Genomic DNA, 12,268 nt, shown 5'->3' with positions numbered 1-12,268 from the left:
TTATATTATATTGCTATAATTTAATTTGTATTAAATTTCTTGTGTCTTGTACATAATGTTTGTTAGTAATCTTCCTCCCCCATTCATCCTTAAGCTCCTACAAGGGAAGACCTTGTAATTCTGTTTTGTAAATTTTATACTCAGCGAAATGCCAACTAGTGTGTAACTAATGCACACTATTAATGATGGGTGCATCACAACTATCTGTTGTATGAATGAGTGATGTTCTTTCTGCTCTCTCCTGTTTAGACTCCTTGGCTTTAAGTTCCTGGGACACAAACAAAACAGACTTAAGGCAGAGAATTTGTCTGCTTTCTATTCTTTTCAAAACAAGTGCAGGGGTGCCTGGGTGGCTTAGGAGGTTAAGTGTCTGACTTAGGTTCAGGTCATGATCTCACCATTAGCGGATTCGAGCCCTGCATCCCGCTCTGTGCTGAATGCTTGCTCAGAGCCTGGAGCCTGCTTTAGACTCTTTGTCTCCTTCTCTCTTTGCCCCTCCTCCGCTTGCGCTCTCTCAAAAATAAATAAATGTAAAAAAAAATTTTTTTTCAAAACAAGTTAAAAAGCATTAAGGTTTTCTAGGTGTGATGGCCTTAACAAAGAGTGACATCTGGTGGTTGCTTGTTAGACAAAACAGTAAGTATCTGTTGAAAGTGAATACAAAGTCTAAAATAAATTAGACTCCTATAAATTAAATAAAGTAGCAGAAAGAAAAAGAAAACGTATTTTAAATTTCCACCCTAGAAAAGTTAAAAATAAATGCTGGTTGTGGGTTTTCAATTCACTGGACTTTTAAAAGCGGTTGATTCTTTAGAAAACAGTTTTTACAAAAATTGTAACACAGTGAATTGGTGGCGGGAAAAACGAATTGATTTGGTCCGACAAAAGATCCTGACTTGAGATGAGATGCAACTTTATAGGATAAAATAAGACGACTCAAAGGTTTTCCTAATTTGCAAAACCTTTCAGGTTCAGGAAGAATTTATTCACAAGGCAGTACCTTTAAAGTCTGTCGGAAACTGCCTGGGGAATGCAGATATCTGCTGAGGCCGCACCACGTCCCTTGGACAGAAATACTTCCCGAGATTTCAGGACCGCGGAAAGAACTGACTGGGCTCGACTCGCGTGGACTGGCTGGATCGCATGTTCGGCCTCAGATTGGTAGAGCCTGGCCGGACTGCGCGGGTTGGGGGTGAGAGCGGAAGCGCGCTCTTTCAAACTCGCCGTCCTAACGTCGATGCACGCAGGCCACTTCCGGCGTAGCCATGGCGGCGAACGCTACTACTAACCCGTCGCAGCTGCTTCCTCTAGGTAATCGTTGTCCTGTATGGAGGGGGACTCGGAGAGCTCAAGCTAAGCATTGGGGGCCGAGGGTCTGCAGCCGAAGTAGCCCTTAGCCAAGTGTTAGGGAATTGTGTCGGAACAACTGATTTACTTTTCCGGGGCTGGTTTCTAAGCTCCCAAGTCTCTGCTTTCCCCAACAGCTCATGCCTTTTAAGCGTGGTAGGAGTTCTTGAGGCGGGAATTTGTGATTCCCCAACGAAACCGTCACCCAAAAAGGTCCACAGTTAGTGAATGTGTCCTCGGCCTTCTTTGTTGTGGGCTCGCCTCTACAGTCATGGGTAGCCTACCCACTCCTCAACTTGGTATTTAGGCTCCGGATTAGACCCTGCAGTTAGTCTGGCTAGTTCTTGAGAGAAGCACTGGCGTCTGGAATGAGCCTAAAAGGGAGATCTGGAAACTAGTTTTGTCACTGAGCCTGTGTGCACTAGACGCAATGGCTGGGCACTATTCGGCAAATTTAAATCACATCCATTGGTTTCAAATAGCACATAGCACTGGAAGAGATAGAACACTGGACAAGTAAATAAACATCATGCCAAGTAATGCTAAGTCAGCTAAACTCAACTGCGTTCAGAGCACAGAAATAATGACAGGAAGAAATCTCTGGTAAAGACGGTTGTGCCTCTCTCTTCCAGTATTTTGTAGCTAAAGGGTTCATTTGAGTTATCCGAGGTGGCCATGATTTAAAAGTTTTCATTTCTTCATTCGACAGACTCTTTTTGAATACTTAGTATATGTCAGGCATTGCCCATTGGGGAAATAGACATGCGAAAATGGGGTTTAGACTCTGAGGGGGAGGAGGTTCATAGGTTAATCAAACAACCTACAATAACATAAAACCACGACTGTGATAAATTTCAACAAAGGAGAGGTAAGTAGTGAATACAGAAAAATTTTCTGTTGATTATGCAACAGAGCTATGTAGTATAAGATGTACAATTTTTGAATGAATACTTTTCCCGGTTTATCTTTCACCGCATGCAAGGAACAAGTGCCAGTAGACAGTTAAATATTTGTTGAAGTAATGGTAAAATAATCTTTTTTTTCTCTACCCCCCTTTTTTTCTTTCTTCTTTCTTTTCTTTTTTTTAAATAAAGAACTTGTGGACAAATGTATAGGATCAAGAATTCACATTGTGATGAAGAGTGATAAAGAGATTGTTGGCACACTTTTGGGATTTGATGACTTTGTCAGTATCCTTTTAAAAGGTGGTGGTGGTGTGGGTTTTTCTTCAGTATTTAAGAACAGAAGTAAGAATATCAACAGTCAATTCTTACTGATTATTATAATAAAAATTTATTCTCAGGGAACTTGTGATAGTGTTTTAAGAGGTGCATATACTGAAAGAAGGTAAAGTTCCTACCACTGACATGTATTTTGCATTTGAGCTATTGTGTTAAACATTGTAACTAAAACTGAATAAAGGCAGAAGCCAGAGTAAATTCAACCTGGTATATTTATTTTCTTAACACCGAATTCCAGATATGGTACTGGAGGATGTCACTGAGTTGTGAGTAGTGTTAAAAATCAAAGAATTGGGGGAAATCTTTCTTTAAAGTAATTTTAGTATTAATGAGTTTAAAATGATTTGTGGGAAAACATTGCCTGTTAGAAATACCTTGAAGGTAGAAATTTTATCTACTGATAAAATTGGATGCTAGTAAAATTGGAACACAGTTATAACCATAATGTAGTTATTAATGAATTGTTAGGAAGTTAATGGAGACAGAGCTTTAAAGTAAAAAATATTCAAAACTGCCAGGAATCTTTGGGCTCAAGCAAATCAAGGTACTGGTAATAAGAGCATTTAACTATGTATAGCATAAAACGTAAATGCTTGTTCCATTATATTAGTTACAAAGATCATGACTAGTAACTGCTTTCAAAATTGAATTGATTAAAGATTTAACAGATAGGGATTAGTGGTAAGTAATAGTAAAAAAAGTGAGGCTAGTAAATATTTCATTTCATATTTGATCTCTTTGGCAAGTTTCAGCTTTTATGAAGGTCAGTCCCAGTGAGTGTGGATCTTAAGCCAGTCAGTTCACTGTGTTGCCTTTGGGGAAGAATGTACATCATTCAGTCAATAACCATTGCCTCTTAAAACTACTGATGTAATTGCTTGACCTCACATTCATTTATATACAGGAAAAACCTTTTTAGGGGTCAAAATGTTGGCTTTGATTATCATTGTTTATCCTGACTCTATTTTATCTCTTCATTTAGTGAAATCACACCAGAAGGAAGAAGGATCACTAAATTAGATCAGATTTTGTTAAATGGAAATAATATAACAATGGTAAGACACAGTAAAGCTGTTTTATTTAGATGTTAGCGCATTTTTGTGGGGCAAGGATTACAGATTACCTTGCTTGATGAGATGTTCATGTCTCAGTGGCGCTTAAGTTGGGAAGGAGATGCTCTCGTGATCAAGGCTCTAAAGCTGAGCTGCTGGAGATGACTTTAGGCTTAAAAGTTAGTTTGCTTGGGCTATTTAATCTTTTAGTTTGCCAAGAATCATTGTTGTTTCTTGGCAAGAAAGTTGTTTCTTTGAATCATTGTTGTTTCTTGGCAAGAAACAGAAGTGATGACCCGGAGAAAATGGGAATGTGAGGGAGGTGCAGAGAGGCGCAAGTGGCTTGGATTGATGAGGAAGGGTTTTTAGATGGTGCAGGTGGTGGTGTTATTAATAAACTCTTTTTCCTTCTATGCAGCTGGTTCCTGGAGGAGAAGGACCTGAAGTATGAATGGATTTCCTTGACTTAACTCTGTTTAGTTTTATAATGACAACAAAATATAATTTTTTTTTTTAACCTTTTAATGTTTGGATTCTGTAAATCTAAGTTTCCCGTTGAAGGGAAATGTTTTGAAGATGCATTGTAAATGCCCATTTTTGTAAGTTAATCATTATTATCTTGGAAAAAGAAGAACAGTTTGTTCTTTGAAGACGAAAATAAAAATGTTTTTGGTTAATTGTCATTTTATTTTTTGTACTGCAATAGCCAGTGTAACAAGTATTGTAGTTATTTTGTTATTTTGTCACTTGCTTTCCTGTCATTTTATGTCCATTTTCTTACTCAGGTACGTGACCATTTGATTCTCAAAAATTGTTCCGAACAAAATGACACACTTTGATTTTGAACAGTTGTGTTTGAAAAACCTGAAATGATTACTTACAGAATTCCATTTAAACTCTTGATGCTTTGAAATGATTTTTCTATCGAACTTAAGTTCCATTAACTCCTGTTAAAAACAAGCAAACTGGGGCAGGCACCTGGGTGGCTCAGTCGGTTAAGGGTCTGACTCTTGATTTCAGCTCAAGTCATGATCTCATAGTTCCTGAGTTTGAGCCCTGCGTCGGGCTCTGCTCTGATAGGGTGGAGCCTGTTTGGGATTCTCTCTCTCGCTCCCTCTCTCTGCCCCTCATGCGTGCGCTCACTCTCAAAAAAACAAAAAACAACCCCCACACACCCCCAAAACAAGCAAACTTCTAGTTATAAAATAAATGAGTTACGGAGGTGGAAAGTAACAGCATAGGGAATATTGTCAATAATATTATAATAACATGATGACAGATGGTGTAGTCACTTATAGTGGTGAGCATAGTGTAATGTTTAGAATTGTTGAACCATTATGTTGTACACCTGAAACTAGTATAACTATTGTATATCAACTATACTTCAATAATAAAAAACAAAATATACAGGTAACATATGCACATTGTAGAAATGGAGATAAGTAAAAAGGAAAATATTCATTACACTTTGCTGTATACCTTCTTAGACTTTCTCAGTACACTCTCATACACATTATTTTTACAAAAACGTGCTCATCCTGAATACACCATTCTGTAGCCCCATTTAAGACTTTTTTAAAAAATTTAAGTGGTGCACATCTTTCCATGTCATTTCAGTAACATTAATGTTTGCACTGTATTTCATTAAATGATTTACCATAATTTAGCTGATTTTTATTATTGCCCATAGTAGTCTATATATATTTTTCTTCTCTATTTTTTAAAAAAAATGTCAGTGTTTGTTTTTGAGAGAGAGACAGAGAGTGAGTGAGGGAGGGGCAGAGAGAGAGAGGGAGACACAGCAGGCTCCAGGCTCCAAGCCATCAGCACAGAGCCCGAAGCAGAGCTCAAAATCATGAGCTGTGAGATCATGACCCAAGCCGAAGTCGGAGGCCCAACTGACTGAGCCACCCAGGTGCCCCTACATTTTTATTTTTCTTAGAAGAAATTCATAATGTGAGGTCAAAGGTTATAGTGTTGCCAACAAAAAGTTTGTACCATCCTACACTTTGCCAGCAGTTTTTCATGGTATTTTTTTCCGTGGTACTCTACGTACTTACCAATGTTGGCTATGCTCTACTATCTCGCTTTGCCACTGTGATGGGCAAAACCTAGTATGTTTAAAGTTTTCATTATTAATTTTGAACTCCTTTGTATTTTGTGAATTACTTCTGAGGCTTTTGCCATTGAGATGCTTGTCTTTTTCTTACTAATTTGTAAGAATTGTTAAAGAGTTTACTCTTAGTCATGTATTTTGCAGGTAATTTCCCCGGTTTATAATTTGTCTATTTTTGGTACTTTTTTTTTTGGCGTAAATGTATTTTTATGTAGTCATGTGTTGATCTCATCCTTTATGATTTTTATCATCGGTACACATGGATTAGAAAGACCTTCTTTGCTATGATTAGATATAGTTTTGTTATTTTTGTTTCATTTAAATCTTGCATCCATCTTCAATTTTAGTGTTTCCACAACAAAAAAGGATCCACGTTTCTTTTTTTTTTCTTAAAAAATTTCTTTTTAACATTTTATTTTTAAGTAATCCTTACACCCAAAGTGGGGCTCGAACTCACAACCCCGAGATCAAGAGTTGCATGCTCCACTGACTGAACCAGGCAGGTGCCCCTCTTTATTTTTCAATCCAAATTTATTTTCGAAAACAAAGCACTGCTTTGTGCCTCCCCCACCCTCCCCCGGTATAAATACTCCTACTGTGGCTGATTTCAAGCTGCCAAGGGTTTAACCACAAGCTTGCAAACTTGATTTAGCAGTTGGTTCTCAGGAGCTACTAGGAGTCTGTTGCCCCACCTCGCCACTTCTGACCCTTGTTGGGGAATGCTTTTCTCCTGTTATTTTTTCTCTTTGGAGGGGGGTCAAATGTAATAGTGCCCCCTTTTCACCCTTTTATTCACTATCCTATGGGAAATGGGTGGTCATACTCCACTCTTCATTTTTTTCCCCCTAAGAATTAGCCTTCAAGGAGCACATGTTCTTAGTTCCAACATGCTAGGGGTTTTAGAGAAGCCTGACCTCACTTTGAGAGGCATACAATTACTTAGTCGGCAAGGTAGATGAGTCTATTTCTGGGGTTCAGTGACAGGAAGTTCACTAGCCTACGGGTAAATGATACCTCTTAATCTAGTCTTAACAGTAATAAAGATGATGGTAGGCCTCCCATCTGCTGCTGTTTTTGTCTTAATGCTGCAATTCGTTTAGAATGGGTACTACCCTAAATAAGGGTCTCGACATTTTTGGGTAACTCTTAGTTGTAGGGGCTGTCCTGTGTATTGTAGGATCTTTAGCAGCATCCCTGGCTCTATTCACTAGATCCCAGTAGCATCCTTCCTCTTCTTCCCTTTCCCCAGTTGTGACAAAAATGGCTCCAGATGGTGCCAGTTGTCATCTGAGAGCAAAATAATCATCCATAGTTAAGAACCACTGTTCTACAATAGAGATACTATTTATTGGGCCCTTTAAAATTCCCTCATGTTTGATGCATGGGTGAGGAGCACTGTATCTAGACAATAAAATTGGGGAAGAAAATACCGTGAGTATTCCAGTAGAGTAGAATGGTTGGTTTGAAGCTGAAATGTTCTCGTGTTAGGTGTTGGCCATATAGGATTTCACTTTGGCAGGTTGCTGGTGAGTGGCTGTTTTTACACAGGTGTTTCCTCTCTGGAGGCAGGGCTGCACGTGCTGGGCCCTAAAGTGATGGTGAGGCCTCAGCAAAAATGAGGGCAGCAAAGGCAGAAGCTATGCTGGCATTGGTGACTTGTGTAAGTTTTTCTCAAGTTTTGGTTTGAAAACTGCTATCAGAATCACTTGGAGAGCCAGTAAAGAACACAGAGGTCCAGGCTTATTGAAGTGGGATAGGGCCTTGGGCCTGTGTAGTTTTATGGAGTTCCCCAATTCCCCAGCTAATTCTAATCCTCATCAAAGCTTGAGACCCACAGCCTTAGTGTCGTAGACTCTAAAGTTCTCTCTTGTCTAGCAAGAGAGCGAAATGCAAGATGAAAAGCGAGAGATGGCTAATGTCTGGGAACAGAAAGAGCCCTGAATAAGGGTCCTTGCCCCATTTTTATTAGGATCAGAAGGCTTACAAACATGGCGATGGACGTGCACAAAGAGACAATGAATCTGTGAACATTAACTTGTGAACGTGAGGGAAAGGGAGTCTTGAAGATATTTGGGGTTAGGGGTTTGGGTTAATACAAAACAAAATCCAGGCACCGGGCAGTTGGGAGGAAGGTTGTTTACAGCAGATATGAGGCAGCACCTCTGTTTATCTTAGCTAGCCTAGGGGATGAGACAGATGGGGAAATGACCTCAGGGTGAATAAGGCACCTTTTCTTTGGTTAACCATCTCTGCTCTGGGCTGCTTTGCCTCCAGCACAGCGGTACAAAGTCCAATTCACCAATTTACCTAACCTGGCCCTATTCTGTGAAAACAGCTTTTCTGCTACAGTACTAAATTGGGGGTGCTTCCACCCTGAACATCTAATCTTGTTTATTTCATACACCTATGTATTGGGTACCTTTGCGCCTGTTCCTATTTTAGGTCTTTGCCTCTCTCTATGCTGGGGGCTCTGCACCCCTTCACTATTTTGGGGTGCCTTTGCACCGCCTATCCTTAGGGTGCCAATCTGGTTTACCCAAACTCAGGTGTGAGCATTTCATGAATTTGTATTTCTTTATGCCTTGTCAACCCATTGGTGTAAACCTGGGGGGTTCCTAAGCTTATCCCCACACCTTAGAGTGTAGATTGGTGCAGATACAGCTTTTAAAGCAGGTGTGACTAAAGCAAGGATCTGATGATAGAGAATCTGTATATGTTAGTGGTTGTGTTAGTGGAGAGAACAGTTTTTGCTGCATTTAAACTGCAAGGCAGCTAAGTTCCCTGTGTGCTATGGAGTAATGGTGGAGTTCTAGTTTACATTGTTAGTGCCAAGCCTTGGTAGGCAATGATTCGTCTGCTGCCTCAAATGTTGGACTTTGGACCAAGGAGGAATTTATCCATAGGTTTGGGGGTCACTTCCCATCCAGGTGGTCTCAATTTCATTCTTGAGCATTGATTTGTTGATTACACAAGTTCTAATCATATCTTTAGATTCCAGGGCACAAAACTGCAGCTTCACCCACAGAGGTGTGGTAGATTTCTATCAGTTAAAAAAAGGGGAGGGGCGCCTGGGTGGCTCGGTCGGTTAAGCGTCCGACTTCGGCTCAGGTCATGATCTCACGGTCCGTGGGTTCGAGCCCCGCGTCGGGCTCTGTGCTGACAGCTCAGAGCCTGGAGCCTGCTCCCGATTCTGTGTCTCCCTCTCTCTGTGACCCTCCCCCGTTCACGCTCTGTCACTCTCTGTCTCAAAAATAAATAAACGTTACAAAAAAAAAAAAGGGGGGGGGGCCCTTATTGTAAAGGAAATATGAGATCTTCTAGGATTGAACGTGAGAAGAATGTTAGTGAAATTATTATAAGTCAAAAGAGGGATGCCTATGCGGGGGCTTTTTATTTTTCAAATTGTATTTTGTAAAATATACATTGTAAATATACACTTTACAAAACTGTATTTTGTAAAATAAAATCGTATTTTATAAAATATATATATTCAGACTCACTGAAGAAAAGTTGCAGGAATCAGAAACACTCAGACCCGACTCAACTTTCATCAGTTGCCGTAACAGTGTTCATGGCAAAAGGATCTAGGCCTGGATCATGTGCTGTATTCAGTTGTCACGTTCTCCAATCTCCTTCAATTTAACAGTTCTTCAGTCTTTCCTTAACTTTTATGACTCCGACATTTCTGAAGATTGCAGACTAGCCATTGTAAAAGATTCCTCAAATTGGATTTGTTTGTTGTCTCCTCATGAATAAGCTCAGAGTGTGCATTTCTGACGTGTGTCACAGGAGGAATGCTATCCTTCCGAGTGCATCTCATTGCACATTATGTCGACTAGTTCCATTTCTAATGTTGTTAATCTTGAGCTTTGATATTTGCCAGCTTTTTCCGTTGTAAAGTTACATTTTCCTCCGTTTTTACTAAATATTTTATGTGGTGACTATCCAAGACCCGTTGCAAATATCCTGTTCATCCTTCCACTTTAACCCACAAGTTTTTGTATTCCTCAATGTTTCTTACTGAAATTAATTAACTAGTAATTGATTACTACTTAATAAGTAAGTCCTGTGTTAGACTAGCAGTCAGACTAATGGGAATAAGAGGAAAGTACTGGAAGGTGGTTGTTTCCAAGTATCAAAAACAGAATAAGGGCTAAATATTGAAACATTTTGACAGATTTAATCTACTTTTTTTTTTTAAATCTTTATTTATTTTTGAGAGAGAGAGAGAGACAGAGCGCGAGTGGAGGAGGAACAGAGAGAGGGAGACACAGAATCCGAAGCAGGCTCCAGGCTCTAAGCTGTCAGCACAGAGCCCGACGCAGGGCTCAGACTCATAGACCATGAGATCATGACCTGAGCCAAAGTCAGATGCTTAACCTACTGAGACACCCAGGCGCCCCAGATTTAATCTACTTTATCCAAGGTTGACCCTGACTGAATCTTTGGTTGTTGACAATCTCATTCTTAAATTTAAAAGTAACCATGAATGACACCAACTGGCCACCAGAGTGCATTGTGGAACAGGCAGTTTGTTGCTAAAGTCCAGGCTTTTGTGTTTTTCCCAAATCCAGCTTCAAAGTGAGGTTTCTGGGCTTCCACTCTGCTGTACTTACTGTTGAATCACACCACAAGGGTAGGTAAAGGGTTGAATTGTTATTTTTTTACACTGATTTTTGACAAAGAGGAATCTGTTTTCATTCACATTTTCTACTTGAGGTGCCCTTTTTTTACTGTAAAAAACTTAAGTATAATGTAGATAAAAACAAGGGCTCCAGAATCAGATTTACCTGGACTCTAATCCCAATCAATCCTTTATTAGTTGTGTGAATTTAGGTGGCTACTTACTGTCTTTGGCCTCAATTCGCTCATTTGTAATTTGGGAAGAATAACCACCTCTTAGAATTGTAAAAATTAACGAAGATAATATATGTAAAGCATCCAGTATAGTTTCAATCATATAGTAAGTGCTCAATAAATGGCAGTAGTTATCACTACTATTTAAAGAGACTCTGGATCAACTTATTTTTTTATCATTTTTCCATCACAGCAATTCCATTTCAACAATTTAAGCTACCTGCCACTTAGTCCATAACATTTCCTCTGAGAATTGAGCTCTTAGTTATCTTTGAATTTTTTTATCACAAAGCACAGTGCTTGGGCAAAGGGACTCGAAAGATATTTGTTGAATTAACTGGTGACAACAGAGTAGGAAGCTTTTTTATTTTTAGGATGAGACTGAGAAAGTGGCCTTTATTAATCAGAAAATGGCTGAACTTACAAAGCAATTAGTTTTAAGTTTGGAATGAAAGAAGCAGGGAGATTTCAAATTTTGTTCATAGTTATCATTAATTCATTAATAAAGCTAACATTTGTCAAGCACTTACTTTGTGTCTGCCTTTCAGAAGCTCCCTGCTTGGCCAGAAAGATAGGAGGGATCTCCTAAGTGTCATACAGTGTGATGAATACATTAGCTTTTGGTACATGTGGACGGGGGAGGGGGTGGGAGTGGGAAGCAAGGAAGCCATTTTGTCTCCTAATTGCTGCTCCTTGAGCCATGGGCCACATTAATACTTCCTCATGGCAACCCTATTATTTGTCATTAGTTATAGTCAGCCTCACCATCAACATCTCAAGAGGGTAGTAAGAAATGGGAAGGACCTTATTTTTGCATCTACTGAATTGCCTGGAGAGCATCTCTTGGTGATTGCTGCTGGAAGTGTGACATTTAATTAGTGGAGAAAATTGAGTCAGGCAAGAGGCAACCTGTGCCAGCAAAGGGGTGAGAAAAGGACGGGGAAGAAGTGATATGCTCAGTGGGACGGTTTGGCCCAGGTTTTCTTCTAGATCCAGATTGGGTGCTCCCATTACTACAGGTGGAGATTGCAGAATCTTAAGGGATTTTCCATAGCGATGGGGACCACAAATGAGCCCCTATGGACAGCTAGAGGTGGAATGGAAAGAGGGGACTGTAGGTGCACAAAGGGAAGGGGAGAGTGATCACCTCCATTAGGAGGGGGTCAGGAAAGGCTTTCCAGAAAAGGTAATCATTGAGCTGAGTTTCAGTGGTTGTTTGCCCAGGAAGGGGAAAAGCATTCCAGGTAGTGGGGACAGACTATGCCAGGGCGCTGAAGTTTTCTAAAATGCCACCAAGGTGTTGGGCATAGTGTTTTAAAAGTTGCATGATGGACCTGTGAAAATACTGCCACACACACGTCACCCAGATTCTTTCCACTTAATAGGTGCTGAATTTCTGGGAAATGTCCCCCTAGAGGGAGGTCATGTAGCTTTCTGTCCTGTGGCCTGTTCCACAGCAGTTCCTCCTCATATAAACTCAAAGCAGCAAAAATAGCCTGGTATGTAAAGGGCTTTGTGTTGAGTGGATGTGTATTAAGGAGTGGTTTATGTAGTTCAGGGGTCAGGTACAATTTCAGTATTAGTAAAAGATGTTTTGCTGGGCAATCAGGTTTATTTCACGCTAAGCTCTGGGAGAACTGGAGCTTTCTGAAGTT

The 12,268-nt window shown here is 40.0% G+C and overlaps 1 protein-coding gene across 1 annotated transcript; it reads left to right on the top strand.

The window, feature by feature from the left end:
* Positions 1 to 1,207: 1,207 nt before the first annotated feature.
* LSM5 (LSM5 homolog, U6 small nuclear RNA and mRNA degradation associated) lies at positions 1,208 to 4,317 on the top strand. Its single transcript, XM_049641673.1, has 5 exons — positions 1,208 to 1,311; positions 2,442 to 2,537; positions 2,827 to 2,854; positions 3,571 to 3,643; positions 4,059 to 4,317. Exons 1-5 carry the CDS (start codon positions 1,266 to 1,268, stop codon positions 4,089 to 4,091), a joined length of 276 nt encoding a protein of 91 aa, XP_049497630.1. The 5' UTR covers positions 1,208 to 1,265; the 3' UTR covers positions 4,092 to 4,317.
* The last annotated feature ends 7,951 nt before the right edge of the window (positions 4,318 to 12,268 follow it).

This window comes from Panthera uncia, chromosome A2, assembly GCF_023721935.1.
Source record: "Panthera uncia isolate 11264 chromosome A2, Puncia_PCG_1.0, whole genome shotgun sequence".
NCBI lineage: Eukaryota > Metazoa > Chordata > Mammalia > Carnivora > Felidae > Panthera > Panthera uncia.
Note: the sequence above shows the minus strand (reverse complement) of the source record. Positions and strands in the feature narration are given on the sequence as shown.